The sequence below is a fragment of the Coptis chinensis genome, chromosome 8, assembly GCF_015680905.1.
Source record: "Coptis chinensis isolate HL-2020 chromosome 8, ASM1568090v1, whole genome shotgun sequence".
NCBI classification, from domain to species: Eukaryota; Viridiplantae; Streptophyta; class Magnoliopsida; order Ranunculales; family Ranunculaceae; genus Coptis; species Coptis chinensis.
Window position 1 is genome coordinate 23,501,385 of NC_141463.1, and position 19,434 is coordinate 23,520,818.

At 35.9% G+C, this 19,434-nt stretch overlaps 2 protein-coding genes across 3 annotated transcripts; one reads left to right on the plus strand and one right to left on the minus strand.

Annotated features, from left to right (window-relative positions):
* The first annotated feature begins 7,954 nt into the window (after positions 1–7,954).
* LOC147480655 (putative disease resistance protein At4g14610) lies at positions 7,955–10,749 on the plus strand. Of its 2 annotated transcripts, none has more exons than XM_086576074.1 (2): positions 7,955–9,381; positions 10,470–10,749. In XM_086576074.1, the coding sequence occupies exon 1, from the start codon at positions 8,012–8,014 to the stop codon at positions 9,293–9,295; it is 1,284 nt and encodes a 427-aa protein (XP_086432200.1). In that variant the 5' UTR covers positions 7,955–8,011; the 3' UTR covers positions 9,296–9,381; positions 10,470–10,749. The 2 variants fall into 2 exon arrangements, 1 of the variants encoding a protein (XP_086432200.1); XR_015203881.1 differs by lacking the exon at positions 7,955–9,381 and adding an exon at positions 9,638–9,926.
* Positions 10,750–13,562: 2,813 nt separating this feature from the next.
* Positions 13,563–18,978, minus strand: LOC147480656 (F-box protein SKIP8-like). The gene is given in 4 exon segments (XM_086580317.1): positions 13,563–14,093; positions 15,008–15,144; positions 15,146–15,205; positions 18,512–18,978. Coding segments are annotated over 4 exon segments (663 nt in total). The 5' UTR covers positions 18,719–18,978; the 3' UTR covers positions 13,563–13,834.
* Positions 18,979–19,434: the final 456 nt, after the last annotated feature.

The window sequence follows — 19,434 nt, forward strand, 5'->3', positions numbered from 1 at the left end:
ATAAATTTGGCATTATCCGCTCTCAATTAGGGTATTGGAAGAGGGGCAATAAAACTTGAAACCCCTTGACCTTTCGAATAACCAATAAAGTAGCAACTAACGTTCTTGAGTCCGTTTTTCTTTCATTAGGCCTATATGGCCTAGCCTCATTTGGACAACCCCAAATATGTAAATGCCTTATCTTGGGTTTCTTTCGGTCCATAATTCATATGGGGTTTTAGTTCTTGCTTTACTAGGTACTTTCGGTTAAGGATATATTTGCAGCCTTTTAAGGCTTCACCCCAAAGAGACTCTGGTAAGGTAGAATGACAAATCATACTCCTAACCATGTCCTTTAGAGTCCGATTTCGTCTCTCAGATACACCATTTTGACGTGGAGTCCCTGGCATGGTGTATTGAGGAACGATACCACATTCCTCCAAGTATCTTGCAAATGGTCCTGGATGTTGGCCTTTTCCATCATACCTACCATAGTATTCACCACCACGGTCGGATCTGATAGCTTTAATTTTCTTAGAATGTTGATTTTCAACTTCAGCTTTATAGGCCTTAAATACATCCAGTGACTGTGATTTTTCATGAATTAAGTATAGATACCCATAACGAGAATAGTCATCGTCAAAGCGTGATAAAATACCGTTGACCATTCCAAGAAGCCGAGGAAATGGACCACAAATATCGGTATATATCAAGTCTAAGACACTTGAACTCCTGGCGGCACCAAATTTCCTTATATTTGTTTGTTTACCCTTTATACATTCAATACAAACTTTAAAGTCTGAAAAATCAAGGGCACCGAGAGAACTCCATTTGACACAAGCCTTTCAATTCTGTTTTTAGAGATATGACCCAAACGCTTGTGCCACAATGTAGAGGAGTTCTCATTAATTAATCTACGCTTAGTACCATAGTTATTAACATGCAAAGTTTCATTTAACCTTAAGTGAGAGGCAGATATAGAAGATGTATTCACTGAACATGATACAAAAGATAACTCACATTAATACATATGTCATTTTCTTTAATGCATAGACAATAATAAACTGTAATATTATCATTCATTCATTAGTCTAAATGAAAAATTAATAATCAAATAGACAAATGACAAGAAAGAAAAACATTTATAAAACTTTAGTAGTGGGCCTTAATAAGAAACCTAACACACCGTTATAATTCAAGTCTTTGGACAAGCATTTAACGTGTAAGTGGTTTTCTCTAAACACATAAGGCTAATCGACATATGTAAAACAAAGTTAGGCTTGGCCAAACAATAAGTCTTCCTTAGGGCCGACTATTGAATGCATAAGTAACTCCTAAAATTATTTTACATATATTAATTACCTTATACCGTCACTAATCCGGCCAAAATAATAAACTTCCTTTGGGCCGATTATTATTTGCATGGATTAAGACGCAACCATATACAATCTAATAAACTTTACCATTAAACCCAAATAAATTTTCCATGAAAGAGGCCACTTAGGCAGCGTATCACGTTGAACTTACCCAAATTTCATGGTTTAGATTGCTAATTTTCAAATGTTTGGAACATGCTATTATTCAATTCTATTAATTAACATGATAATAGTAGAAAAGAAAATTCCAATAGCAAACTTAAGAAATCCAAACATGATCAAACTGAAATTTAAGTCTGTCTACTTTATTGGGCTTGAAAAACTCTTCGATTTGACTATTCAACCGCCCAAAACGGACTTAAATTGAGTTATATACAACTGAAATAAGGTAATTGGGCTCAAAAAATACCAAATAGGCCCAAAACCGGGTCAAACTAGGTCCATTCAGCATGAGTAGGACCCGGTCAGCACAAGTCAAACTTTGTTTGCAAAGTCAGACTTGGCATACATGGGTCAGACCCAAGCCTAATATAGTTTATGGGTCGAGATGGACTTTGGGCTATGGGGCAGACTTTAATAAAACACAATTTCTCTTTTAGTGGGCTTTAATATAAAACAAAAAGAAAGGCCCAAAAAAAATTTTGTGTTTAGGATCGGTTTTAAAACTCACTTGCACCAGGTGAGTTGACTTTGAGAAAAGAAACTCATCGTCACTTTCAAAGAACAGAGTGCAAAAAAAAACTTTATAGTTTTCCTACCCCAAACTGCCTCCATTAATCCCATCAACTGAACGATACAAAACAAGTTTCGACCGTCAGATATCATCTCGACCATCACACAACCCACCACACCAAATTTCAGCCCCATTGGACACTGCATCTCCGAGATACATAGATTTTAAAAAACGCCAGATTCAATATAAAAACGAGTTTTTAATCACTTTTAACATCAGTTAACGACATGAATCTGAGATCAAAACCTACAAGCCACCGTACGGATTTAAAATATGGTATAAAGAGATCAATCCTGGAAAATCTCAGCACCATACATCCAAACCCGAAGGAGATCCAAAAGTCCAAACTTGACAGAAAAAAAACAGTTTCGGGAATTTTCGATTTCAACCTTCGACGGCGATACCCACCATAACTGGCGATCAAAACCCATCATCCACCGTTGGATATGATCCTTAGATGATGAAGTATTGACTCCACAAATCCCGACCCCAAAAAAAATCCGGTCGCCGGAATCCGACGGTTCAATAACGTTGAAACCGAAAAAAAAACTGATTTTTCTCAATTTTAATTTTAATTGTATAAGAAAATAAACCGTATGTTTTCTTAATGATTAACATCTAGGCCTCCGATACCAATTGTGAGAATTTCTCCAATACCCAGAATACATGTCAATCAATAAAGAAAACCAAATAATAATAGGACATACCGCGAAGCCGTAAGCGTTGATCAAGCAAGTCTATGGCGGCGAAATTTGAACGTTGTTGTCTTTCCACTCCAAAACCTTAACGTGTTACCGGTGGATGGAAAACTTATGAGAATCGGAATAGGGTTTGGGGTGGGGACCTCAACTTATATATTATGGGTGTATTTATTATGGCCCATAAATGATAATAAATCTGGCTTTAAGCCCAAAAAGTATCTCAAGACATATAGTTAAGCCCATACTTCGGCTTTATCTGGCGTGTCATGACGACGGCGTGATTTGAGACATGTAAATGACTTCGGTCATGTTCTTCAAGATCGCGATTTAGTGAGTCTTCTTAATGTCACTTTCGGACGTGGTTCGACAATTAACAATTGTGTAATGTGTATGATCTATGTAGGTACACCTTAAAGAGAAAAGTTCTAACATCCATTTCATTACCATGTCTTTTGCAGTGCATAGTGATGTTGTGGTGCATTGCCACTACTATAGTTTCATGGTGTCTTTTGTTTTGTCCCCCCTTGCATCAATAATGTATTTTGTGTATATTCTACGAGTAGAATTAAAACTAAGTTACATTGACACGGACACGTGCGTCCGTATCCGACATGGATACGGAGTGTCTGACACGGCAAGATATAAAAAATTGAGGTATATTACATACGGGTATGTGTCCATGGTCCGACATGGACACGTGTATACGTATCTGACATGGATTTGTTTGAAATATGGCGTGTCCTTGTGTCCATGTAACATAGAATTAAAACAATGTCCCATTTATTTAGATTATACATACGACTGAAGCGTATCGGACATTATGTATGTATATATATAGGATCGAAACTAGGTTTGAATTGAAACAAATTTTAGTGCATAATTTGAGATTCTTAAGTATAACAAGATGACACGCTGACCGAAAACAAGTTTGGCATTGATCTGTTATATAAATTTAGAAGACGTTAATAAGTCAATACAGATATGGCAATGGAGGATTGCTTCTAGAAATGTTTAAAAGCCTCCAAAAGGCTGTGAGCACCATATGAAGTTTCCGAGATCATTGTTGTTCATTAAAATGAAACGAAAACATTTTGTGACTAGCACGATATAATATTGGTCGTCATTCTTATTCGTTCTTGCAATTGTTTGTCAGAGTTCGGGCTGTTCCTACGCTAGGTATGTCTACATCTAAGTTTCTTTATTACAAAAAAAATGTACACATCTAAGTTGCTTCCATGTGTCTTAGTTTTTGTGATATTCGTTTGTTATGAAAAAAACACATATACTTTGGATCTACTTTTTGTTTTTCCCTGAAAGTTTGATTTGATTTGATTTTATTTGAAACTATTAAAAAAATGTTAGAATGCCAGTGACTTCATTACTCCTGCTCTCATGCTCAAATACTAATCTGTAGTAGAAACACAACAAGCTTATTTGTTCATCAGTATTGACTCAACAAACTTAGTGCACTGAATGGAGTTCAAGAGCATTTGCCTAGCTTCATGTTTTTTTTAAAACATATATTTTTTCCCATTACAGTTGACCTGGGGATTGAGTATTTATAAAAGAGGAATAGCTGATGCACAACGTGTAGCTATTTGAGCATCACTAGCAAAACATTAGCTGATGCACAACGTGTAGCTATTTGAGCATCACTAGCAAAACAAATGTTGGGTGTGATATTGTGAGGTTTATTACTGACAAAATCCTATTTGGATTGGAAGGTGCAGAAATGGTGATCAACTTAAGTTTTAAGGAAGGAGTTGATGACTTTACTGGTGTCATTTTTTTAGGGAAGTACAAAGAAGATAGGGAGGATACTTGCAATCTTGCAGATCCTAAACAAAGCTCGGACTGGGCTTGGAGGCAAATACTGGGTGGTCGTTAAATTATATTTGAATTCCCTTTCTTCTGTTGTAATTTATGGTCTACCAAGCTTGCACCCTGGCCTTTCATGTATGGCCCAGTGGTATATTGTGAATACCAACCTGACTTCAAAGAAAATCCGATTATCTTGCCGAATTACTTAAGCGGCTAATTTTGTTATATATATTTAAAATTTATAGAAGACATTTTCTCATATTTTCGTCACGCATTTTACTAGCCTTGAATTGTTCCAGTTGGGACTCCGGCCATACAAGAAACAAGCTGATTGGTCGTATCTTACTTCTTAGCAGTTCCCTTGAAAAAAGTGTCAGTCCGAGATGTTTTTGTGCTCCCTTTTAATCTAAACAAACTTATGCATGTAGTGTGCAATCAACAACATACATGATCCACTGTCTTGACTCTCGACTCCTAATCCAAGTGCAATGTTAAACCTTGAAAACATATGACATTTCTCTTACAAATTAGAATAGATTTTTTGGTATAATCCTGTACAAAAGTAGTGTACTCATGTTTATTTTGACAGTTCAGAAGGCAAATTAACACAGTTTTCCACTTATAGAATCTTATCACTGACACTTCACAGCGGTGTCTTTCTTCTATCTTGCTATTTTACTTTCAGTTTACGTCCCAAACACAAATTTGTGAAAAAATATAAAATATCCTGCTGTATTTTCAAAATTTAGCTTTCACAACGCCGGTCTTTTCCAGATTGTCTTTCGCTAGACAATTAATATTCATAGATGATAAAGTTTTACACAAGCCTTTTTTCAAAGTAGGAAAAAAAAAAAAGGAAAAAATTGTGTTCCATAGTCGTACTATGTTGTGGGTAGGATTTTTCATTTCATCACCATTGTCATATACAAATGATGTTACGTACGAAGCAAGTCAACATGCATCTTGCTATCTTACCGAAGTATCAAACATAGCATTCAATAATGGAAGACCCGCCAGTCCTAGTCCCACCACCACGTGCAAAGGAAGAAAACTTGAAAGTAAAGTGGAGACTTGAAATATAAGATATTTGCAGTACCTGGTTCACACATTTTCTCTTTATTGACTGTAGGAATTGAGGAAACAGAGTTATTGGTTTTTTTCATTTCATCGCCATTGTCATATACAAACAGCAGAGAGAGTTTTCCATACCTTTTTTGTGGTGGTCTGCTTAGCTTGGTCGATCTTGGACTAGTACTCAGCTTAACATCACTCGATCAATTATTATATTATAAGGTCAGTTTATTATAATTTTTTTCTTTTTGTTTGTTGTTGTTATAATACACTTAATTATTACTCTTTTTTTAATCTGTCAAAAATATTCAAGTGAGTGGAGCTAACGATTTTGGGCCGGGTGGGATATGTAGCCCAAAATACAGTTTGATTTGTTTTTGTCATGTCATCCTCTTTTCTCTCCGCCAAACTCGAAGAAAAAATTCTTGTCTTTCTTTCTCTTTCAATTTCTCTTATTCGCAATCTCTCTCTATTCTCCACCCTCCACCCACACCCCCACTACCACACTTGATTATTTTCGAACATGTTAGTATGTGTGTGGAACACACAAGTTGTAGAACAAGAAGAGCAAATCCTTGAATGGTTCTTCAATCCCATCCTTAAACTATAAATTCTTCTCTTTTAACCATTTTTCTCAAACACTACTTTCTTTCATAACTCCAAAACCATCACTGTCACACCCCGAGACCCATCACGCATCTCGAGGACGAAGAGTGAATCTCGAGCCTGACACCATCCCAATTCTAACGAAATTTCGGCGAAGTTTCCTTTGTTTATATTAATCGACGTTTCGTAAACTCAAAACCTGTCATAAAACATGGACATCGCCTAAGAAGTCCATCCAACACCCATATATATACAATCTTAACTTTCTAAACAACAGTGAGGTATCTATATACATTTCCACAACCATTAAAAGCAACTATTTCCAATACATCGAGTAAATACATCCAAAACGAGCTAGCTCTCAATATATACAACAAAAGAATGAACTAGACTATCTCTATACAACCTAAAATATGAGCTTGACTCTGTCCCTCGTTAAGCATGGGGGAACCCACCCAAATCCCCATAACTATCATCCTCGGTAGTAGGGAAAGTCTCCTCCGTAACGGGCTCGGCTGAAATGTTAATATAGGATGAGCAAAACAACTATGCCCAGTAGAAACGCACATAACCAATAAATTGACTACTTATAGTAAAACATTTAAAACATGCAGATTTCCATAATAATATCCAAATATCGTGACTATATAGTACATCACTAACTAGCAGAAATCATTTCGACATGCTTCGTAAATATTCAAAATATAGTTTTCACAAACATCATACAACTATTGTGGCCGCTGCATCCTATTAGAATGGTGAGGTACGACTGGTACTCAGCCCCAGTCACAAGCAATCTCGGTTCAGTACTTTCCAGTGTAAACCATGCACCGTTGTTTTCCTTATTTTACCTGGTGAAATGCGAAATTTATTGTCGTGTTCGATACACACAAAATCCCCAAAGCTTTTAGGGCTCGGTGGGCCCTATGACCACGACCCCATACCGGGTTTGTCACCTAACTTACGGTGGTCAACCGTTCGACGATAATCGCAGACCGCGGGATCGACACACATCCAGAGGGTGGACTAAACTCTCATCTCGCGTCTAAACCTCATCGAGGTAACATATAACCTCACACAAGCTACCTTACAGCGTGACACGTACAAGCATGGTTATCTAGAAAAGTAGAAAGGGAATTCCCGGACTCCATCCTGTGATGCATCCCTTTAAAGATGGCCCACCACCTCGAAAGGTGTACACCACAGTTGGGATCCTAGAGCGAACTATCGTCTCCGGAAATGTGACAACAGTTCCTTCTATATAGGAATTCACCAGTTCTTTTCCGAATCCCCTCGTGATACACGAATAGTACTATATACGCGTATTACCGGTTATTTCAAAATACTATAATTACATAGTTAGTTTTCTTTTTAAAACGGTTGATTCAGTATGTGTGGGTTCCTGGATTTCCCACAATCGAGTAATACAACCTATGACTCTCATACGGGCCAGTCATAGTAAATGACAACCGATGATTCCTGATATATGCTTGTTTACTACTACTTAGAGATATGAACTCTCTAAATTGATGCAAAAGCACTCAAAGTTCCTTACTCACGATCTTCGTTTCGTAGAGTTGGAATAAGGATTCGAACTAACCTAAGGTTTAGAACAACTACAATTTTTTTGGACATGTTCGGCCATTAAAGAACTGCCTCAAGGGATGGAAAAGTTGGTCAACCTAAGAAGCCTTGATCTCAGTCGCAATTATAAATTGAAAGAAATGATCCCCTGGGGATTGATATCCAAGTTTTCCTTACTTCAAGAGTTACAATTGTTTGGAATAAAATCGGAATATGTGTATGCGCGAGAAAGAGGGAGAGATTTTGTGCGGGAACTCTCAAGCTTGACACAATTGGAAAATCTTCAAATCGAATTTCACGAGTTGTCGGACTTTATTGCCTATGGCGAATTTGGAAACTTTGAAAGGTTAAAAAAGTATTTTATTGTGATGGAATGGGAAGACATAGATACCATCAATCAGCGTCAGCGTGAGAGATTTGTTTGGTTGTTCAATTCAAAGGGTATTCCTTGCAATGCCCTCTCACTTCCGAAACACACTCGATTTCTTTGTGTTGGACATTTCAATGAAATCACAAGGTTATCTGAGTTGCCCTTGAATGATTTGTCGGACCTAAGAGAACTTTTGATTAATTCCTGCAATTCAATCAAATTCATAGTACGGAAAGAAGAAGAAGGCATCTTCCTACAACTGATTGAGATCATGGTTATTAGTCAATGTCAACGTCTAAGCAAGATATATGAGAAGGTTCCAGAACACGGAGCTTTTCCTTGTTTGAAGAGCTTAACAATCGGGGATTGTGGTAATATCAAAATTTTATTGTCATCTAGGTTGCTTCAACAACTTCAAAACCTGGAAAAGATTATCGTGGAGAATTGTGCGGAATTGGAGGAGCTAATTGTAGAAGAAGAAGAAGAACCAGTTGAAGACATTGGTACTGGAATTGATTTTACTGTTGCACTCCCAAGGTTGAAGATATTGTACTTCGTCGATCTACCGAAACTGAAGAGCATTTGGAAGGGCGTGATGGTTTGTGACTCTATTCGAAAAGTTTATGTACGCAATTGTCCTGAATTGAAAAGGCTCCCTCTGTTCAACCGAGAACATAAGTCAGCCTTTAAAGTAATTTATGGAAGCAGAGAGTGGTGGGATTCACTCGAGTGGGATTATCCATGTCTTGAACATCTCTTTCAAGACCATTTCTTTCTAGAGCTCGAAAGTGATGACGATGATGAAGATGGTTGTGATAATGATGATGATGATCGTGATGATGACAAAGAAGAAGTTGAAAAAGAAGAAGAAGATAAAATCGATCTATCTCTGTCTCTCTCATCCACCCATTATCGATCTATGACCCTCTACAAAGAAGAAGTTGAAAAAGTAGAAGAAGATGAAGATGAAGAAAGAGAAGAAGATAATGACCCTCTTAAAATTGATCTATCTCTGTCTCTCTCATCCGCCCATTATCGATCTATGACCCTCTAAAAATTTATCTCAAATACCGTTTGTGGTGGTCTGTTTAGCTTGGTCTATTATGTCCTGAACATCTCTTTCGAGAGGACATTTATTAGGTTAGTGAAGGCTTTTATTCATTTTAATTATCTTTTCACTTAATAGTAGGCAAAATGTACAACGTACTTTATCTTTCTTTTCTTTTTCATTTTAGATACTTTATTTTTGTTTTTACACTGCAGTACAGTGTACATTAATTTTTCTTTCTGTTAACGACCATGAGCCAAATTCCGTTCAACAAATGTTGACATGTCATTTTCTTTTGCTTATATAGCATTAAGTCACTGTTTTGTATACCATAACAGTTGAAAACAGCCACATGAAAGACACATGACCCCTACTCTCCTCCCCTGGTTTTCTTGTGCACAATAATTTCTAATCTTGTTTGAAAATTAAAAAAGGATATAACTAAAAAGACATTAATTAATTAGTAAGTGTCAAAACCTTGTTAATTAGTTGGGTGTGAAGAATTCAACAAGAAGAAGAGAAACAGATAGGGTAAAGCTTGGTGGATTTCGGCTTCTTCGTTCTCTTTACTTAAGGCTAGTATTAAAAGCTACTACTCCGTCTCAATATCAATCTTCAACTATTCCTAACAAATGGGGTAAATATGAAGTTCACTTTCTTTGCTTTCAATTTAGTATTATGAGATGATAGATTGTAACTATAAAGGTAGAAAGAAATTCTAAGCTTTGGGTGCTGATTGAATTTGAATTATAATGAAAAAAGGATCTAAGTTGTTTATTGTAGTGTGAATGTGAATGGGGTTTAAGAGATTATTATGTTTGTTTCGTTTATGCAAGTGGAGAAAGAATTTTTTTAAAAAGGGTTTATGTAAACTAGTTTTGTAGAGAAGAAAAAGTTGTGAATTTTGACATTTAATTATTTTTTTCAGTTTTTAAGGAAAAAAATCACATGCTTCTCATGAAATGACCGGACACGTTGTATATTTTGGTGGCCACATCAGCATTGACCGACTAGAATTGAGTCATAGTCTCAAAATACAAAAAAACTAATTTTACATTCTATTGCAGTGCAAAAATAAAATAATAATAATAATGTAAAGTACATTGCGTATTAAGTGATTATCCTTTCAACATTTTCATATTATGATCTAATGAAAATTTCCTTACTGTATAAAATCAAGGGCCGGAAGATTTGATACTACATGATTCTAGTTTCACGGTTGCTGATCAGGCGCATCAATTTAGAGTCGCCAGCAACTTGCATTTGCAGGGCAACAAGATATCTCTGAAGAGGTTTCCGTTTCTGGAAAGCAGTTTCTTTGTTTGTGATTTGGTGTACTGTAATAAGGTTACCCGTTTATATAATGTCTACTTAAGTATGTTGTTGTACCCTTTGGGCGAAGTACTTTAAAGACGTAATCTTTGTTTCTATTGACTACTGCACCCATTCTTTTGGTGGTATTGCCTATTAAGCTGTATCTGGAGGCAACCTGACAGTTTTTAATGATCCTGGAAGCCTGTAACAGCCTGATTAAATCATTTTTGTGTCATTTTTGTATAATCTAAGTTGGTATTGCTCCAACGACTTCTTTGTATGTGGACAACATATGCAAATTGCTCGTCAAGGTTTTAGCCATTGGTATGTTGTATAAAAAATGAATCTTCTACAACATCTCCAAAGGGAGTTGTAAAACCTATAATAGACAAACTTTACACCTCCAACCTTAAAAAACCACTCCTAATAGAGTGTGTAAACCGTAGCTGTTAGAGCATTCCCAATGCAAGTCATTACGGTGGGTTTGTGACTTTATTCACTTCCAAATGGTTTAAAACTTTTGCCCAATGCAAAGGTTAATACTAAGGTGACTATTTTCCAAGTCAAAACGAAAGTGAAATCTTCAACCAAGATAGTAGCTGAGTTATGAACTTCGGACGGGATGTTGGATTCTATCTCGTGTGTGTGTTTTTTTTTTTAAAAATGGGTTTTTTTGATGAGAATATTTCATTCCGTTTTTTTTTTTTTTTGAACGAGAATGTTTCATTCCGGTTCGGTCTCATTCCGTCCGGAGCGTTTTTTCGATTTTTAGGTCTAAACGGAATCTAACATTCCGACCGAAATTAATATTCACCTTTACATTAGGCAGCTTCACCTTGCTTTTCACCAAAACGGTGGAAAATAGGAAAAATATTGTCTACGTGGAGATAAAAAGAGGGAAAAAATAATGACTTGCACTTGTTATCAATGGGTAAACCCGGAGGGAAATATCCACCTACCATACACATCTATCTAATAAAACACAATGGTGTGGGGGATTCGATGGCTTCTGATTGTCGTTACTATCGTTTAAGTTGTGACATGGCAAAATAAGCCAATCTCAAAGAGTATGCTTCTTTACGCTAACACTTTCGGATCACTTGGATCTTTTTCCTCATCTTCAAACAAAACATCAATACCCTATTCTTACTTTAATTTAAGATCCATGGCTTCCATTTATAGTTCTTTAACCCTATCCTTGGTGCTGTCATTTTTGCAGCTGGGAACCTGATCCTGTAGAGGCTGACCCATTGAAGGGTAGCAGGAATAGAAGGAAAATTGACATACTTGGCTCAAAGGATCAGCTCGTCACTAAAAAAGAATAGACGCCATTCAAACTGACGTACCTGTTGTGTTTTACATTGAAAAGTGACATTAAATGAACTGTATACAAATTTTTTTAAGCCTGGGCTACCCCGAGGATATCCCTATAGGGATGAGTGTGCCGATATCGTTGGATCCGAGCCGTTGGATCTCGGATCCATCTCGGATCGGATACAACGGTCCGAAAATCAAAAACAAAAAAGGAAGAGAGAATGTGAATTTGATTTTGATTTTCAGACCGTTGGATCCGAACGGTATTGGATGTCGTCCATATGAGGATATTCTCGGGGTAGACGAACTCATTTTTTTAATATAAAAAGAGACAAAATCAACAACCCACGTGAGGAGTTTGTGGTGTATGTAGTGCTTGCACACTCGTACGTTGATTAATCTGACGTCCATGGTTTTAATTTACCACCTACTAACAGTCCCCATCGGCTTATCACGTAAGAGCAAATCCAATGGATAGCTGTTAAATTGGGCTGCTAAAAGTGCTACATAAGTACTACATAGGCCTTTTATCTTACCCAGCCAAATTTGGCTCTCCAAAATCAAAAAACCAATCCAATTGTGTTTTCTATTTTGAAGTGTTAAATGATGACGGCAATTTTTTTGGACGGACGACACAGTTTCTGCCGTCCGTTGAAATTTAATAGACGGACGGCATAAACCATATCGTCCGTCTCCCAATATTATTATAACAGCTGCTAGCGAATGTCTTAACTTTGACTGGGTTTTTTACTCCTTCTAAATTTAAGACCCTTTTAACAATCCCATTAGAATAACATTTTTGTGGTTGGGGTGCTATATTTGCCTTTATCAACCCATATAGCCCCCATTGGACTTGCTCTAAAGTGTAAATATGAATTATACTTTAAGGTGGGATTTGGGAGTGTAAAAGTCTAGTGGTTCATATGTGGAGCTAGGTGGAAGTGTAAATCTACACTTTCCATTGGAGATGCCCTAAGTGATTATTTTGATATTTTCGTAAGCATTTTAATGGGGATGATAAAATGGTGTGACTAGTAATTGATACAATGGTTAGACTGGAAGATGAATGTGTGAGTTGGGATTGACATCGGCATGTAAGGTTTGCTGCCATTGAAAGCAGGTAGCCAACCTTCCTTTCGCGCTCCAATGTTATCCAGTTTTTATTCTAAACTTTATAATATTGTTTTGAGCAGTGCTCCAATTAAAAACAAATGGGATCGCAAAACAATCGATCAAGCAATCAAGCTATTCTTCCGTAGTTTTGTACTGGTGAATAATACCAACATTTTACATCTACTACTGTCCTCTGGTGCAGTTCCTCACTCTCATAAAAATCATAGGTTCAATCATGGTGGACACCTACCTTAAAGGAAGCAAATATGTTTTGGGGCCAACCAGATGGAAAGGTATTACAGAGTCCTTCACATAGCAGCTTGAGAAGCCCGATGGCGACAAACTAGTCAAGAAAAAGAATGGGCAACTTAGCCCAGTAATGTGTCCCACAGTACTTGTTCACAAGGGAACAATTTCATTTGTCTAAGATGGAACAAAGTCTACATTGTGTACACATGTACATGTTCGGTATTTTTTCACTTGATTACAGTATCTCTATGCAAAACACAATGAAGGATGAGATCAGACCGTATTTGAAGAGAAAACAGGAATCAGAATAATGAAGGAACATAATCAAGACAAACAAAGTTACATGTCTGGCTTGACCATTAAAAGGGGATGAACATTCACAAGGAAGAAAATCATGAGCCAAACTCAATTGGCAGGAGAAAAAAACGACGATATCCTGTATAAAGAGAGCCGAATAGAGGTATATACCAAGAGAACTTCTAGGGATATAAATTCCTGAAACAGCGGAAACTATATTTCCATTTTTTTTTTCTTTTATTGCTCTTCTAGTTGCTCTTAGCCAAACCCATTTTGGTTCTGTAGCTCTGCATCAGTGAGCATCAAAGAGTTATGATGATGAACCAAGAACCACTGCCCATTATGGAACTCATAAACATTTGTGACATGGAATGGCTCCGTCTCCATGTCAACATAGGTCTTCATGGTCAACCAAGCCATGTCTGTTAACAACCGAGCCCGGAGATTTTGTACCTGGAAAGCAACCCCTTGGCCCCAACTAAATGCAAGCTGCCAACTCTGCATAACTGCATCATACCTGTAAATTGGACAAACAGACAATCAGTTATCAATGACTTGAATTCACAACTACTGTGTAGTGATTTGTAATGCATTGAGACATCATAGAGCAAAACTCACTATCTAACTAAACTCTGCTTCTTCAAAAGAATTACTTCATCGCATATCTGTGAACATGACAGGTGCAACCCAACTTGGTGGTCCCATGTTTGAGATTGTACCACCAACAATTTTAGTGGCCAAGATGGGAAAAGTGGGATTTAGTGACAAGTCCTTACACAGCTCTCTACAGCAAGTATTGACTCAATGTTTGTAACCCTTCTCAACTACTTCACTCTTAAACTCATCTATCACCGTTATTAACTAATAATATTCTCAAACGAATATATACTTCCCGAGAGGCTACATTATTAGTTGCTCATCTTGGTCATAACCATATATACTTCTGTTGATGCATTTAGAAACAGATAAAATATATGGCTGAAAGCAGTAACACTGTTTTATTGTTGAGAGTAGGAGCTGTTGCACAATGCCCACTCTTCCACAGAGATGGGGAGGAAAACAAAAGAAAAAACAAAAAGCAGATAAAAAGGAGAAAAAATGGACCAAACACTCAAAATAGTCCACTTGAATACCCAGAAATGTCTAAACCAAATCTTTTGATCAAGAAATCTGCATCACAATCAAATAGACCAACTGCTATGACCATAATGTGGGAATATATCTTAATAACAAGTTATTTCACCAGCCAGGTATTTCCATTATACATTATGTAATACCTTTGAAGAAATGTTGTAACAAAAAACATGAATCAAATTTAACGAGGAAATGGAAAAACACAATAAGATCATTTTAAAGGCAATCATGAACTTCTAGCTTATAGCCTTCCCACGGAAGGTATAAAACAAAAAATACGGATAAAGAGAACCATACCCAGTAAGGAGCTCTCCAGTGCTATGGATACACTTGACATAATCTGCTTGAAGCCAAAAACGTCTCATTGCTGGAAGCGATCTGTCTCTGATGATGTCATAGAACTCTGCATTGACATTTACAATAGCTCTTGTTGCAAAGATAATATGCTTTCCATCCATTAGGTGGTATTACATTATCCTGCTCCACAGTGAAGTCCTGGAGATACATGATGAATAAGTTAAAAACTAAAGAATAAGTTATTGTATAGAAATGAAAGATGTAGATGACAATTAAAAAAAATTGCCCACTTAAAGCTATAATAAAAGGAAAAGAAAAAAATAAAAAAAAATGACGCTTCACTATTTGACAGATAAGCCAAAAGAAAGTTATAATATGCATAATATAATTTCTAAGATACTCAACATCAAATGATGCCGATTTAAAAGTCAAAACTTATTATTCAATATAAGCCATATTATGAAACTACCATAAGTTCGGTTTACCAAACAAAAAATGGAATAGAATTGAATGTGCAATATATGTATACAAAACAAAAACAGCAACCAGACTATAGAATAAGCTTGTGAACCAATCAAAAACCTTGGTGTACCTTTGATGTCCTAGTTCAAAGCATTTAATTTTGTCGATAGAAGGAAACCAATGAATAGAAGTATCAAGCATGTTGGTAATGGTAACACCTTCAATTACGATTCTGTATCCAAATCAAGCACTTCTAATACCAATCCAAAATGCAGAATTCCACATCATTGTTGTATCTAGTGCCACAAAAGAGCAATGAATGAAGAAGTCGGATATTTCCCTTATATAGTAACTTCAACCTATAACTAAAAATCTTAAAACTCAAGCACCAAATTGTGACAGCTTTTGCATCATGGAGTAAAAGAAAACCGAAAGGAAAAGACCTGCCAGTTTTCAAAATGGTTGCAGATATTCGCCACATTCACACGCATGATTTCAAAACAAACCAAGCTAAATTCATTGCTTCCACGATGTCTTCCAAAAACTGAGAAAGAACTAGTTCTGGAAAAGTGTAACTACACCAATGCTTTTAAGTTTTAACTGTTTTCTATCAGGAAAAGCGGCATGCTCATACTATGTAAGCATCAGACCATTAAAAGTTCTCATATGCAAGCTTTCTTAAAAGACATTGATCCCAGAGAAACTGAAAACAAGATTATGCTACTGAACTTCTTCCTCATTCATTATAAACAACAATGTCTTAAGTTATTTCTCTGAAGTTTGTAATCCGTCCTAAAACAGAAAAAATGGCAACCAAACATTCCACTTTTTCTAATAACAAATGTCTAAAATTATTTGCACAGAGCATAGTAATGATGAATTCAGCAAAGTATATCTAGTGAACATTAAATATTCATTCCCTTTACCCTAGTGAACACCTCAATGGTCTCAACCCTTGTTAGTAAGTTTGTGAATTATTCGCGTTTTAAACACGAATTTTTAAGGTATTTTTGGAATCGAATTAAATGGGAATAATTTGGAAATTATTCTGATTCGGGAATAATTCGTCAATCAAAAGTATTAAACGGGTAAAGTTCGGATTCGGGAATAATTCGGCCCAAAAATTCGGAATTTTCATAAAATTTTAAAAAACTTTTATTAGAGAAATTCTTATTTTTTACGATGAGATATGAAATTTAAAAGGAATTTTGAATTTTTTTTTCATTGTTATAGATGTTTGTTTAGTTGGAACACCTAATTCATGTAATTTCATATGGTTTTGACCAGATTTTTGTGAAATGAATGTGGTTCACATCTACGAATTTTTACTACATTATTCACGAACTACAATTTAGATGAATATTTCTGACCGGTTTTTTTTCATGATTTTTTTCGAAATTAAAATCGAATTATACCCGATTGATTCACGTTCCGAATAATTTCCGTCCCCGAACTTACTAACTAGAGTCTCAACAATAAACTTCAAACTTGTTCTAACTATTTGTATTCATAAGTTCATCTTAGTATGCATGCATCACCATTCACAACTTTAAATGAAGTTGTTTCACATTCCTAAATAGTGTTGCCCAATAAATTCATTCTATTCAAAAGAAACTTCAATGGTTGCAAACTCTGCAGTTCTCCATGCCTTTTTTGAATAGAATCATATGTTAACTATAACTAGATTATAATCATATAGTTATTGTACTTGGAAAGATAAAAGAGGAAGTACTCCAAAATTATATTTTCAACGAGTCAACATTCAAAGTTCTTCACATTTTTTCCGCTACAATTGAGGCCAGTAACACTTTTTGTACGTATATACAAGGCTATGGAAAAGGAGAGCATGTATACTTATGATTTTGATACACATAAATGGTACAATGCATTGCTGCATCCAATATGCCAGAGCCTGTATCCCAATTTCACATCCAAAAATCGTATCATCAGCAATACCCATAGCCATAACACTAAAACTTTGATACGCTGCTGGATGCGCTTATTAAAGATGTCAAAAGATAGTCTAGTTTTAAACAATGTAAATACTCTCTCTTAATTATATTCATACTATTGCTTCATAGTTTTTGTTCTGAAAGCTGCTTTGGATTCCAAAACATGACATTCGGGGTGGAAGAGTGGATTCCTCAAACCACACAAAAGCTATTACCCAGTACCACATTTTTAATACATGGCTAGGCGCTAACTAAAGATGTCAAAAGATACTCTAGTTTTAAACAATGTAAATACTCTCTCTTAAGTATATTTACACTATTGCTTCGTAGTTTTTGTTCTAAAAGATTCTTTGGATTTCAAAACAGGAAATTCGCGTGGAAGAGTGGATTCCTCAAACCAAACAAAAGCTATTACCTAGTACCACATTTGAGACTGTTGAGAAGAACAGCCACTTGCATACCCTTTGTTATTAATTTAAAAAAAACAATCGACAATGAAGCTTGAGTTCCTGAGATAAACAGAAAATTTCATGAGATATGTCCACAATCTTTATAGTAAATCCAAATTTTATCTCTCCCTCTCTCCGAATGTCTAGAGTACTATCACATCTTTACAAAGAAAACCATTAAATCTCCTTGCTGAGGAAATGCGGACGACCCTTTTGAGCATTTAGGGGTGGAGTTGGGAAACTTCAATGTATTGACCGCTTGTAGTAGAGAACTCTTCAATTTAGTTTTTGATTAGATATTAATATACAAAATAAAACTAATTCCTTGGTGAGAGAAGTTGCTCCAAACATTTCATAGACTAGAAACGTCTAAAACTTCATGCACCATTATTGCATTCAGCTTCAACTTACGGGGAAATTGGATCGTATCTTAGACAGTCGGGACCTAATCCAATTAAAACTCCATTAATGCCCCTTACTCTGATTATTCCTTATACACTAAAGCGTAAAACTTTGAAAATACTCAAACTATTCACTAAACGATAGACACCAAATAGTCACCATATATAATCTAAAAATTGTATAACCTAAAATTACCATAAATGACAATGAATCAAAGTGATATAAATAAAACGATGTACCTTGCGATATAAAGCTTTCCAGGCAGTATCATCATTAGCAGCTTTCCTCATAGAAGAATTAGTCATAGAAAGTCTACAAAGACTAGGGTAATCCAAATAACTCAAAGTATGTGTAGTTATTTCAGGTACTAATTGTTCCATCATTGACCCACCAGCCGTTTGATTATTATTATTGTTATTATTCCTTTCCATAACAACTACCGGCATTTCGTAATTCGATTTTTCTCGATTTTGATGTAAAGAAGAAGACGAAGAAGCAAGAAAATGCAGTAATGAAAACTGCTATGTATAAATTATCCATTCTTTTGATGAAGTAGACATCAAAACCCTAGAATTAGGGAAAACTAGGGTTTTGGGGAGGGTGATTTTAGGGTTTAGGTTTAATTTAGGGGTTTTTTCTCTTTCTAGGTTTTTGTTTTTGCATGGTCTTGTTTTTTGTGATTTGGGGAGAGTGAAGCTGTTACCTTAAAAAACAAAAAAAAAAAAAAACAATGTTTGGAGGGGTGTTTTGGTGATTTTGTGTATATGTGTATGGGTATTTGTGGAATTATATTATGTTTCTACGTACTTGCGGCAGACAGACGGTTGAGTTTGAATTGAAGGTGTTTACTGTTCAATATGCATCAACTACAATAAGGGTGCTATATAGGCTGCTAAATTTGTAGGGGTTGTCTAGCAGCTGCCATAATTCGGGAGACTCTCTTTTAGGTGAGATACTATCCTAGCATCAAACACTTCCAATAATTTGGTGTTTTTTCATTTTTAGAAGAGATACGTGTTGATGAAAACAGTTAAAAATAAAACCAAACACTAAATTAAGTCAAACAGGCGTTATTTTAAGTGACGTCAGGGCTTTTTGGTGTTGTATCAAATCTCTATTCTACTAAAACTATTACGGTGTTCATAGGCTTGGGTTTTAGATG